Raw genomic sequence first — 12,937 nt, 5'->3', positions numbered from 1 at the left:
GCATACTTCATGATTAATTTTATTTGTTTGAATATCTTCATGTCTTGTAAACCAAAAAATTCGCCTAGCCTACTAATTACTCTATAGAATAGCTAATTTGATTTGTTTGAATCACTTTTTGGAAAACCAAGAAATTCGCCCAACCTCATAGTTGTGCTTACATGTCCACTCCATGTCCATAGACAAAATGAACAACACATAGGTCACCTAGCTTACTCAATAAAGTGGCTCGATGGTATATGTTGATATCAAGTCCCACTGACCTACCAAGCCATTTTTAGGTTTTCTTGCATTAGATAAAGACATGCACAACAACTAGCTATTGTGTCCTTTCAAAGGCCCTCCTTTATGTTTTCTTGTACCGCATACCTCCAAATACAACCTCCCACGTGCCATCTCAACAATCCAAAATTGTACTTTGACCTTAGGTTTCCCCTCTGTAATTTTTCATATGGATTACCTCCAATTACATCCCATGCACATCATCGCATGCCCTAATGATGTATAAAGGCACTCTAAACCTTGTGTGTTGGTTTGGTAGATTGAGCGTTCTAGCTACTTAGTGCAATGAACGGATAGCAATGTCAATAACATTGCATATTTAAGAGTATAATGGGACATGCACCAACCAATTGTAAACTCATTTCACCTTGTGTAGACCATCTCATAGCTTATAGAGCACAATGTCTTAGATGCACAAAAGCAAAGGTTTGATAGAGTTAGCACCCAATTTGTACTCTTATATAGAGTAACCATGTTAATGATCAAAGTCTTGTATACTTTTGAAGGGATTAAAATTGCTTGCAATAATTTGGATATTTCATTGTCACTCTAATAGCAATGTTCATATGCGTGCATTTGATAGCACTGCCTCTAAAGCTCTATCTTCTAGGGCTTGCTAATGTGTTAGATGACGTTTATGTAGGTTTTCCTCCTCCACTAATTGTGTACTTCTCTTTTCTTTTCCTTTTCATATGATGTTTATCTTCCACATAGGTCATTTTGCCTTGCACATAGGTTGTGTTTAACCTTTCCCCTTTCGAATTGGTTGTTTTACCTTCTACATAGATTGTGTTTTTCATTTTCAAATTCTTTTACCTTTTCCAAGCCAGTGTTTTTGCCTCCTACAACCTCCTTTCAATTCCTTAATGGGGATTTTCAATGTTGCAATCTCGTAGCCTCTGTCTATTTCTCTTGTACCCCACGGTAACTACATGGCTACACACTAGTTAGCTTAGCCAAAGGACTGAAAGCAAAAATAAAAAGACCGAAATGAACACACTAAGCGAAATGAACACACTGACAAGAATGGTATTGAAAAATGTTGACTACCTAAGCACTAGTTGAATCCCCTAGGGAAGACCCCAAATTTTTAAAAATCGTGGAGATAAGTGTCAAATGGAAAAAGTAGAATGACACTTTTAGAAAATATGATGTGAATGGTCTCCCTCACATCACAAACCTAGATTTCGAAACGCCCCTTGTTCTAGTACAAGAAGTGTAAAAAGGGCATGCTAACAAGTTGTAGGTGCAAGTGACACTTTCCTTCCCTTTAATATGTATGCAAAGCATGCTGAGGACTAGTAAATAAGGGCACGAGCTCAATGAGGAGAGCTAGGTAATAATGAAGCATTCATCCTCCCCCCCCCCCCCCTTCTCTCTCTCTCTCTCTCTCTCTCTCTCTTCCCCCTAATTGGAACTCCAATATAGGATTTCATCTTCCTTTGAAGTATGCAATTTCCTTTCATTCATAAACTTGCTTATTCCCTTCATGCAATATCGTGAAGATGTTGAAAAGGCCAAGATGGGAGGCCTCGAAAGTTGTGCAAGGAGTGCAATTTAAGGAGCTAAAACAATCCAATACCCAAATGAATTAATAGATTCCAATGCCCCAAGACGAGATCATTTCTTTCTCTACAACATTGCCTTGCAAGTTAAATAGCACGTTGAAGGAAATACTTGCGTTGTCCAATGCTAGTTTTGGGGGAGCACTTTCAGAGCACACTAGAAGCTAGCAGGTGTCGAAGGTGAATAAAGTTGAATTTATGATTAAGGGAAGGTAGATTCTATATCAAAGAAAATTAGTGCATGGGAAAATGAGCAATCAATGGAGCAAGAGCAAAACACCGCTCTTTCTTTAGATAGTACGTGGCAAGATTTCATAACGGTTGGTACAAAAAGGAAGATGCAACCCAAGTATTGCTTGGAACGTTAGATAGGGGCTCTCAAGCCAGATCACATTTCAAGAAAAGAGAGGGTGGCTTCAAATACTTCACTAACCAAGGCAACTAAAGGGCATGAAGCTATGGATAGCTAAGGATTTCAACCCAACAAAATTTACAACAGAAGTAAAGGAATTGCAGAAGGTGAGAGTGGCCAAGGCAGTTGGAAATTCGCAGAATCTATGCAGAGGGCAAAGCTCTCATACAAAAGAATTCCATAGAGACTAACAAACGCTAATAAGTTCACAGACTTCAAAAAGATGTAAAAGAGAATCTCTACAAAGATAAGAGTTCTTTATATTTTTTTCTTGATGGGAAAATGCTTTCACAGTTGTGATGCTAATTTGGGTCCTTACAAGTCCTGTTTGGCCAATGGACAGTAAAGCCACATTCATTATCATCATCACCACCATCTCTCTCTCTCTCTCTCCCTCCCTCCCTCCCCCCCCCCCCCACACACACACACACACACACACACACACACGAAGCCCCAAGAATCATTCAAGCAAATGAAGCCTAATAAAACTTCAAGAGTCAATTAGATTTTACCCGTCACAATGGGAGCAACAAGATTCCAAGCAAATACAATACTAATTCTTCAAGAAAGGGTTCTCCATTATCAGCAACAACAACCAACAACCACAACTCAGTTTTTTAATACCATCTAATTGTCACTTTCATACAGTGTTGTCTTCTCCAAGGAATTTTAGTACATTAGCTCTTTCGTAGAACAAACTTTTACAAGAGCCAGAGAGCAAGAGCTTGAGATTAGCCCTTGAAGAGAGACAAGAATAGACTGCGTGGAAAGGAAGCAATCGTGTGAGGAACTTTCCCACTACCATAGTCTATTTTGGCTGTATAGCAAGTACTGCAGAGAAGAGAAAATGCATGCACGTGCAAAAGAAATCAAAGACTGAAGATCACTTTATGTCAAATATTTCATTGATTTGGACGGCCAGAAAATTTCTTTGATGCATTTCCCTATTTCAAACGGAATTTCTGTTTTTAGTTATAGTTCTGGCTTATGCTTTACAATAGAACCGCTCCTATGTAGATCTCGCAAGAGAGAAACAGTACCAAATCTGGAATCACTTCCTCCATATTTACATAATCCCTTAGTTGGCATCCTGTCGAGAAAGATTTCGAGAACAGAGGGACATTTCAAAGTGGGATATTTCCCGCTTCTCTATTACTGCTTAACCCATAGTTTTGCAATTGGAGAACCCTTCTATAAGAAATCAGAAAATCTCGGAAGCGCAGAAGCACGAGAAAGAAGTTGATGCAAACAGCTTTACTAGCATGACAAAAAAGGACACGGCACAACTGGGAGATTCAATTAACCAAAATTCTTGAGGCATTTCTGAGCCGTAGTCTGGAATTCGGAGTAGGCAAAAATATATTCTCAGTTGGTATTACTCGTTTGAAACCAACCATATGGGTAGACGAGGAGTACATACACTGAACTGACATGGTACACCGTACCTGTAATGCAACAAAACCCTGTGTATACTCTCAACCTCTTATTATTCATGTCTTGCTCCATCTGCCATGTCGTGTTCCCCAGAACCATAGGCAAATACAAAAGGAGGCCGGATCAGGCACTTTACCAGGAGGGAAAGAGGCCTGAACTCGTACATTGTTGACACCAGAGTCAACAGGTCAAGGATCATGTAAATCACAATCTTAGTGTACCTTGGAGTACTTCTATATATTCACTCATTCATGAGCATTGATTTGTTGGACAAGGTCAAAATGTCCCTCAAATTCAGGACCTTTAAAATTACATAATGTACCAAAGGACCAAAACAGTCCATTACAAATTTTCCCTTTTTCCACAAGGGGATTCCCCCAAATCAGAGGTGTTAGCAAAGCATACTTCTTACAACATGGGAGTTCAGAAAAGTGGAATGGAGCTCTACGCTACCAAGGATGGTGTAAGTATCACTTCACTGCTAGAGCCCCTGGCCTCTTTCTTTTGTAGTGGTGTCAGTGCAGGGTCACACAAGAAACTTATAACCATAAGAAATTCTTCCATGGTACAAGGATATGGATGTGGATTGCTTGAAGTTACTGTCTTGTCATAAGACTTGTATAATAGAATGTAGCATAAGAAATGAGAGGCTTTTAAGGAGACTTCCAACTGAACGGAAGGTTGTTAAAGCTCGAGTTGCCAAGGCTACTCAAAATATCATTTCCTCCAAGATCATGAAGCAGAGTTTGACTTGGATCTTGAATCGCAAGGGTTTGTTCCTGGGATGCAGCAGACAAGTTAAGCCTGCCCCCAAGCACATTCATTGCCTCCATGTTATTTACAGACATGTGTGGACGAGAACTCCTCATGCAACTTCCATCCCCAGTCAAGGAGTTTTGATTCACCCCTCCATTACTAAAGCTGCTACTTATTCCTCCTAGATTTCCACTGTTACTATTGCATATAGCATTAGCAATCAATGCACTGCTACTACCTGAGACTCCAGCTGCATTCCCAGAGACTCCCAAACCATTCGCATTATTCATCAAGCTTACTACCCCCCCACCCATTCCTCCATTCATACCTATGTTTCCACCAACATTTGCACCCCCTGCAAGAGCTTGCTGGAATGAAGGGCCACTTTTCAACTGAGATGGCATCATCATTTCTTGCAGGAGGTGATGAACGGCATTTGAATTCTCATGATGGTTTCCCTGTGAAGATTGGGAAGAGGACTGCTGCAGCAGGTTTACAGCACAGCTCAAGGAATTTTGCTGAGCAGAATTAGACAAAGCACTGAGGGCTGACGGTTGGGCACTCAATGATGGATGATAGCTTTGTAAGGAGTTGACGGAAGTACCTTGTGAAGACTGAAAAGAGTTGGGACCAGGGCCACTGGAAGAAGTATTAGCATCAGTGGCAATAGAACTGGGGATGTTATTCTGGAGTGTGTTCTGCAGTGAGGTTAGTGAGTTCTGGTGAATAAGTGTTGGAAAGGAGCCCAGAGAATTCGTATTTTGCAGTACACTGTCTGTTGAACCATTTAAGCTTGATTGTGCATTGCTTGCCTGACCAACAATTCGCTCTGAGGGAAGAGCCGGAAGGCCCATTTGCTCCTGCTGCTGCAATGCTTGGCTTGGCGGTCCCCCCAAGCTAGCCGTTCGGCGAGGAAAGTTTTTCAGACTGGCTGTATTTATCAACAAAATCAGATACAGCAGTATCATCAGAATGCTGATTTGAGGAGAAAAACAAGTCGTGAAAAGAATACAAAGAATGCAAAGACCAGTACTCATCACAATTCAAACCAATTTTTAAAAACTGAGCAGCAATATAAGATATTAAAAGAATCCATCTAACAGAAGGTGAAGAAAAGAAGAAAAGCATATGTCCCAGAACAAAGTACACCCCTCTTCATGATTTATCTCATCCCACCTCAATCTTTCCTGCTGTCCTTCAACTTCCACCCATTTCAAATGACCACCAGATGGAAACTTTTCTGCAGAAACTTGAGACTCAACAACATCCTGCAGAGCACTTTTATGTTGTAAAGATGATAGTTTCAATCTATTCCGATGCAATATCCGTTGTAGCCTATGTGAATGCCACATACCCCTGCTAAATCAACCAGGCTTGCAATGCAAGACAAACAACCAAATGCCCCCAATCAACCAAAAAAAAAAAACACACACACACAACCCCTCCCTCCCCCCCCAAAAGAACAAAAAAAACCCACTTTATGGGTAGCTCATGATTGGAGAATGCTCGACCAACATAAAAACACTTCGTTTTACCTTATCTTGATAAATACACAAGCCACCCTAACACACCTTAAATTTCGGACCCTGCTTTAAGGCAGCTAAAGAAGCTAGACATTTAGAACACTATGATATCCCAGAATGTGGCAATGGAAGAGCTTGAAGCATGCTCTGAGAGGGGGAGAGTTGTGGAAGAGAGCAAGAGAGTGAGAGTAAGAGAGAGTGACACTCTAGTGCGGGTGTGAAGAATAATGAGCCACACCACAAACTCACTTATGTTTTATTAGGATTAGGTTTGCCCTATGACTATCTTAAACTGTCTTAAGACAGTCATAGGTGTCTTATCTTTTAATGAAGGGTTGGCAATGTGCCTTTACCCCAACAACCTCCCACCTAAAGGCCAATGTGCCTAAAAGGGAAGAAAAGAATAAAAATTACAGCAATATACAGTTACTGTATACAAGACCATAAAGTAAGAATGGTCTCATCCTAATCCCATGATGTGGCGGCAATGTGCAAACCGCTCTGTAGGCAAGCTCTTAGTGAGCAAATCTGCAGGATTATCATCAGTATGCACTTTCACAAGCTCAAGTCGCTTGTCTTCCAGTACCTCCCTGATGAAATGATATTTCACTTCTATGTGCTTGGTCTTCTGATGAAAGACCGGATTCTTTGCCAACATGATAGCACTCTGACTATCACAATGCAAAACTGGCATATCTCCTGTAATGCCCAAATCTCCCACCAGCCGAGTAAGCCATATTGCTTCCTTGCAAGCCTCAGTGGCTGCAACATATTCAGCTTCTGTGGTTGATAGTGCAACGCATTTCTGCAACCGAGACACCCATGATATAGCACCCTGCAAATGTGAAAATATAACCGCATTCCCTGCATAGTCTGAATCTGTAAAACCATGCACCAATGCATCCTGCCTACCATAGCATATGCACAAGTCTTTGGTACCTTTGAGATACCTCAAGACACCTTTCACTGCTTCCCAATGCCGCTTGCCTGGATTTGCCATATACCTGCTGATGACTCCCACCGCAAAAGCAATATCCGGACGAGTGGCAACCATGGCATACATCAAAGATCCAACTGCAGATGCATACGGAACATTCGCCATTTCAACCTTATCATCATCTGATCTGGGGCTGTCCTTACTGCTGAGTTTTAAATGTGGAGGCAACGGGGTACTAATGGACTTCCCCCCCTCCATTTTAAACCTCTGCAGTACTTTGTCAATGTACTCTTTCTGTGACAGAAACAAAAGTCCCTTGGACCTGTCACGAGTAATACGCATGCCAAGAATATGATTTGCATCACCCAAGTCTTTCATGTCAAAAGACTTATGCAGTTGTTTCTTCAAAGCACTAATCTCATGCTGAGATTTACTGGCAATAAGCATGTCATCCACATATAGAATGAGTAGCATCAAACTGCCATCCTTTGCCCGTTTGGTGTATAAGCAATGATCGGTCTCACACCGATGATACCCTTGGGACTGCATGAAGGCATCAAACTTCTTGTACCATTCCCTTGGCGCCTGCTTGAGTCCATACAAGCTCCTCTTGAGCTTACACACAAGCTGTTCTTTCCCTTTAACAGCATATCCCTCTGGCTGACTCATATAGATCTCATCATGAAGATCTCCGTGAAGAAAAGCTGTCTTCACATCCCTCTGACATAAATCCATGTCATCATGAGCAACAAGAGCTAACACTGCTCTCAAAGTAGTCATCTTGACTACAGGGGAAAAAATCTCATCAAAGTCAATGCCCTTTTCTTGCTTAAATCCCTTGGCAACCAATCTGGCCTTATACCGAGGTAAAGCATTTGAATCCACTTTGACTTTGTAAGCCCACTTGCATGGCAAAACCTTTCTGCCTGCAGGTAACTGCACCAAGTCCCATGTATCATTCTGAAGTAGGGAGTCCATTTCTGACTGCATGGCTTTCTCCCACTTCTGTTTCTCTGTTCTTCCCATAGCTTCCTTGAAGCTGGAAGGCTCACCACAATCTGTCAGCATGATAAAATCAGCCACATTATTGGCTCCTGAAACAAACCTGGCAGGAGGCCGTTGTGCACGGGTGCTCCTCCTAACAAAATGTTCCGGATTAGGCTGCTGTCCAGCCTGTTCTTCATGCATGACGGGTGGCTGTACCACCATATCTGGCTGTACTACAGCCCCATCTGTTGGCACATCCAGTGGTGCATCATTGGCAAAATTATCTGGCTGATTTTCAGCCTGTATACCCTCTTGAACAGGGTGATCTGCAGCAGCCTGCTGCTGCATATAAATGGGCATTCTTTGCTGTCCAACATCATCATAAATAACCCTCCTGTATTCCACAGGTTGCACGGGTTCTTTGTGTACACTATCTTCTTTAAAGATGACATCATTGCTGCGTATAATCTTCCGTTTAACGGGATCCCATAACCTGTACCCCATTTCACCTTCGTCACCATAACCCATAAAGATGCATCTGATAGACTTTGGATCCAGTTTGGTGCGTAGTTCTTTGCGTACATGAGCAAAGCACTCGCAGCCAAATACACGTAAGTGCTTATATGAGGGTGGCTTGCCAGACCACACCTCCTCTGGCACTTTCCACTCCAAAGCCTTATTTGGTGACCTGTTAATAATGTGAACTGCTGTTTGCACGGCTTCTGCCCAAAAGCCATGGGGTAATGCAGCATAAGACAACATACATCGAACCTTCTCCTGAATAGTTCGATTCATCCGCTCACTTGCACCATTTTGAGATGCATTATGAGGGGCTGTGAGTTCCTGTTTGATGCCCTTAGCTTGGCAAAACTGCACAAAAGCATGTGACACATACTCACCCCCATTATCGGATCTGAGGCATTTTAGCCTACGACCTGTCCGATTCTCAACCTGAGCGACAAACTTCTTGAAAGCATCTAAGGCATCTTCCTTATGCTTCAAGAAATAGACCCACACCTTACGTGTGGCATCATCAATGAAAGTAATAAAATATTTTGCACCCCCTAGTGATAACTGTGGCATCTCACACAAATCAGTGTGCACTAGATCAAGTGGTGCTCTATTCTCGGGAGTTCTCCTCTTATGAGGAGTCACAGAATGCTTGCCAAAAATACAATGATCACAAGTAGGCAAATCTGAAAAAGAGAGAGGCGGCAGATAACCCAAACGTGACAGTTCTTGCATTCCTTTAACAGACATGTGTCCCAACCAGCTATGCCACAATGAAACCTTTGGCAGCTCGGTTATGGCAACAACATGATTACCCACACTGGAAACATAAAGAGGGTACAAGGTATCACTCTTAAAACCCTCAGCCACTACAGTCTGGCCATCAGTAATCACCCATTTGGAATCCCCAAATGTGGTGTGGTAACCACTGTCATCCAATAAGCCAGTGCTAATCAGATTTTTCTTGATTTGCGGCACATGGCGAACACCATCAAGCATAAATGACTGTCCATCAGGAAATACTATCTGTATACTGCCAATCCCTGCAATCTGACATGCATAGTTGTTCCCAAGATGAACAACTCCATGAGTACCTGTGTAGGAAGTAAACCACTCCCTATGAGGAGTAACATGAAAAGAGGCACCTGAATCCAAGAGCCAGGTGTGCATGTCATGGCCATCAATAACCAAAGCATGTGCTATTACAGCAGAAGAGCATAAAACATCATGTATGTCACTGTCACTGTCCTCTGCTGCAACATTCACTGCATCCAAGTCATCTGCCTTGGCCTTACCTTTGCCTTTGCTTGCATTTCCTGCATCCTTTGTTTCAGCCTTCTTGGCTTTCTGATCCCGTATAAACTTGAAGCACTTCGACTTCACATGTCCCTTCTTGCCACAATAAAAGCATTCAATGTCCTTTTTGCCACGGGACTGACTGCGGGATTTGGACTTACTAGCAGATCTCCCCTTCTGCTGAGTCCTGCCTCTGTCCTGTACCTGCAAAGCATTTGAAGACTTGCTGCCCGCATTATTCTTCCTGCTCATCTCCTCCATAAGGAGAGATCTCTCTACATCAGCATAAATAAGAGTGGCATTCGAGTTTGACAGGGTGGTCTTGAAAGTGTCCCAACTCTCGGGGAGGGTACGCAGCAAGAAAGTAGCCTTGAACTCCTCATCAAGGTTCAACCCCTGTGCAATCAGCTGTGTAAAGATAGCATTGAACTCACTCAAGTGTGAGGTCATAGCTGTACCTTCCTTCATGCGAAGATCGACCAGCTTCTTCAGCCAATAAACCTTACTGGCTGAGCTCTTTTGGGCATACAATTCTTCTAGTCTTTGCCATAGACCATAAGAGGTCTTTTCAGCCTGTACATTGAACACAAGAGTGTCTGAAATAGTGAGCATGATAGCTGCCCTCGCGGACAAATCAAGCTCTTCCCAGTCATCAGCTGCCATATCAGATGGCTTGACACCCTTCACTCTTATGGGCTTAGCAATCTTCTTTAACAGAAGTACATTCAAGCACTGTTCTGCCCATAATGCATAGTTGTGTGCTCCTTCCAGTTTCTTTATGTTCAGAATTGAAGAATCACCTCCTCCTGATGCCATATCAGATGAGGAAAGTACCTGACTCCCTGGAAGTAAAAAGACTGAATAAAAATTCTGATTTCTCAGAAAAAACCTGCTCTATTCAAGAGCCAGAAGCACTCTCAATGGTGCTGTTTTTACTGTCAGTAAAATCTGCAGCAAAACAGTAAATGTCCCTGCAAATACTGTACCTTCTGACAAACTGTTCTGAGCTCAAAGAGGCATAAAAACAGTAATTTCAGACTGCTGCTGCTGCTCAACAAGTGCTTAACAGTGCACAATCATCTGAACCACCAACACTGCTGTAAACACTGCTGTACTGACTGTACTGATCATTAACAGTGCACAATCATCTGAACCACCAACACTGCTGTAAACACTGCTGTACTGACTGTACTGATCACTTCTCCCACCTCAGATGAGGTATTGCACTGAGTTAAATTGCAGAAACCACTTGACAAACACCCCAAAAACAGTAAATGACCCTTCAGCCTGTCACAAAACCTGCAACAGTAAATGGGATAAATCCCAAGCAATCACCCTTATACCAAGGGGAGAAAATGCATCTGAAGGTCTCTGTCGGTAACCCAAGTGCTATCAAACAAAGTCTGGGCAAAAGCCCCTTGATCTGACACCTGAATCAAGTGGAGAACACCTCAACACTGAGGTAGCATGCAATATGAAATCTCTCTGACACTTGTACCTGACAATGTGCAATGCATAGACTGCCCCTGTGTACTCAGTAACAACACAAATCACAAAGTACAAACACCAAGAAGAAAATCTTTTGAGCACTGTCAACGATGGGCAGTTAGGGACCGAGTAAACTCGATGCGCCCTGACCAAGCGTGGCTCAACTGAGATTTTCAAAGTGCGTACAAAGAATGTGACCTGCAACAAATGTCACCAAATGCACTGCGGAAATAAAGCAAATGTGTGCTCCCTGGCTACACACCCTGGCTACACACTGCCTCAAGGCATGTACTGCAAACACATCCAGGCAAAAGCCCTTTGAAATGGTCACCCAAAACTAAGAATTGCACTCAGTAAATGCATAGAAGCTTCTGCAAAACAAGCCTCTGACCTTCTTGAAAGACAAGTAACTGCGCAAACACCACCACTGTGGTACAAGTCACCTCAAGCGTGAGTGACACGAGAGTACCTGCTGTACCTCAACAAATGCACAGTATACAGCTGAAATGCTTCAGGAATGTATCAGAAATGCTTCATGTACTGCGCGTACATGCACAAAACAGAGTGCTTCAGCACTATTCCTCTTCCAACAAAAAAGTGTGTGCTGTACTTTTCAGTACCTGCAAAGTACCTGCTGTACTTCTGTCCCTGCAGAATACCTGTGTACTCTCTGTCCCTGTAGCAGACACGCTTCCCCACAAAAATCGAGTCTTGCAGCAAAAACAAATGAGTCCTGCAGGTGAGTGAAGGAGTCGTCCGTACAACCGTGAAGGAGACGCCCGTACACGGTTGTACGGCAATCCGTACGACTGTACGGACAGTCCGTACGGCTGCCGTATGACTAGCTGCGCACAGCAGCTATGCAGCTGCCTCATGCAGCGTCGAAATGCTGCGTACAGCAGCTGCTGTACAGCTGCAACCCGCCCGCGCCCGCGACGTCGCCCTGCAGCCCGCGCCTGCGCCTTCACCCTGCAGCCCGCGAAAATGCGCCGCCCTTGGAGCTGCCCTGCAAAAATGCGCCGCCCTTGGAGCTGCCCTGCAAAAATGCGCTGCCCTTGGAGCTGCCCTGCGAAAATGCGCCGCCGCTTCCTGCACAGGTCGAGCCCGTCCGTACGGCCGTACGGACGACGTACGGCCGTACGGATCTGTCCGTACGGAAGAGAGGGTAGGCTAGGGAGAAGGCTGGGTAGGGAAAAGGGGGAGCTAGGTAGGCTCTGATACCAGTTGAGAGGGGGAGAGTTGTGGAAGAGAGCAAGAGAGTGAGAGTAAGAGAGAGTGACACTCTAGTGCGGGTGTGAAGAATAATGAGCCACACCACAAACTCACTTATGTTTTATTAGGATTAGGTTTGCCCTATGACTGTCTTAAGACAGTCATAGGTGTCTTATCTTTTAATGAAGGGTTGGCAATGTGCCTTTACCCCAACATGCTCAATGTTCTAGACACTTGGAACCCTGTCCTTTTGAAGGCAGCTACAAAAATGGCAATGGCACCAATCAAATGGAAATAAACCTTTCCAAACAAGGTTCAGACAGGATCTGGATCTCTAAAACTTTGGTAAATCATCTACAAGTTGTATCGCTGTGCCAGCCTCCAGGAGTTGTCTTTAAATTTATCAAAGACGACACAATATTAAGGCATCAAAGTCCATGCTGATGTTATCCCTTTAGAGCAGAGACAAGCAGAGAGTTTAGTCAATGTCTTTTGTAAGTACAGAAACCTGCCAAAATGTGTACCAACAGCTCCA

General features: G+C 43.3%; 1 protein-coding gene across 1 annotated transcript in view; it reads right to left on the bottom strand.

Moving 5' to 3' along the window:
* Positions 1–3,343: 3,343 nt before the first annotated feature.
* The window catches only part of LOC147899312 (uncharacterized), a 59,086-nt gene continuing 49,492 nt past the window's right edge, over positions 3,344–12,937 (bottom strand). Inside the window, exon 9 of the mRNA XM_087378717.1 lies at positions 3,344–5,380. Within this exon, the coding sequence (XP_087234843.1) occupies positions 4,347–5,380 (1,034 nt within the window). The 3' untranslated portion in view covers positions 3,344–4,346. The remainder of the gene's footprint in view (positions 5,381–12,937) is intronic.

Source organism: Dipteris shenzhenensis, chromosome 8 (genome assembly GCF_047967505.1).
Source record: "Dipteris shenzhenensis isolate YYH24624 ecotype China chromosome 8, Dip_SZ_1.0, whole genome shotgun sequence".
NCBI lineage: Eukaryota > Viridiplantae > Streptophyta > Polypodiopsida > Gleicheniales > Dipteridaceae > Dipteris > Dipteris shenzhenensis.
This window is presented reverse-complemented; position numbering and strand designations above follow the sequence as displayed.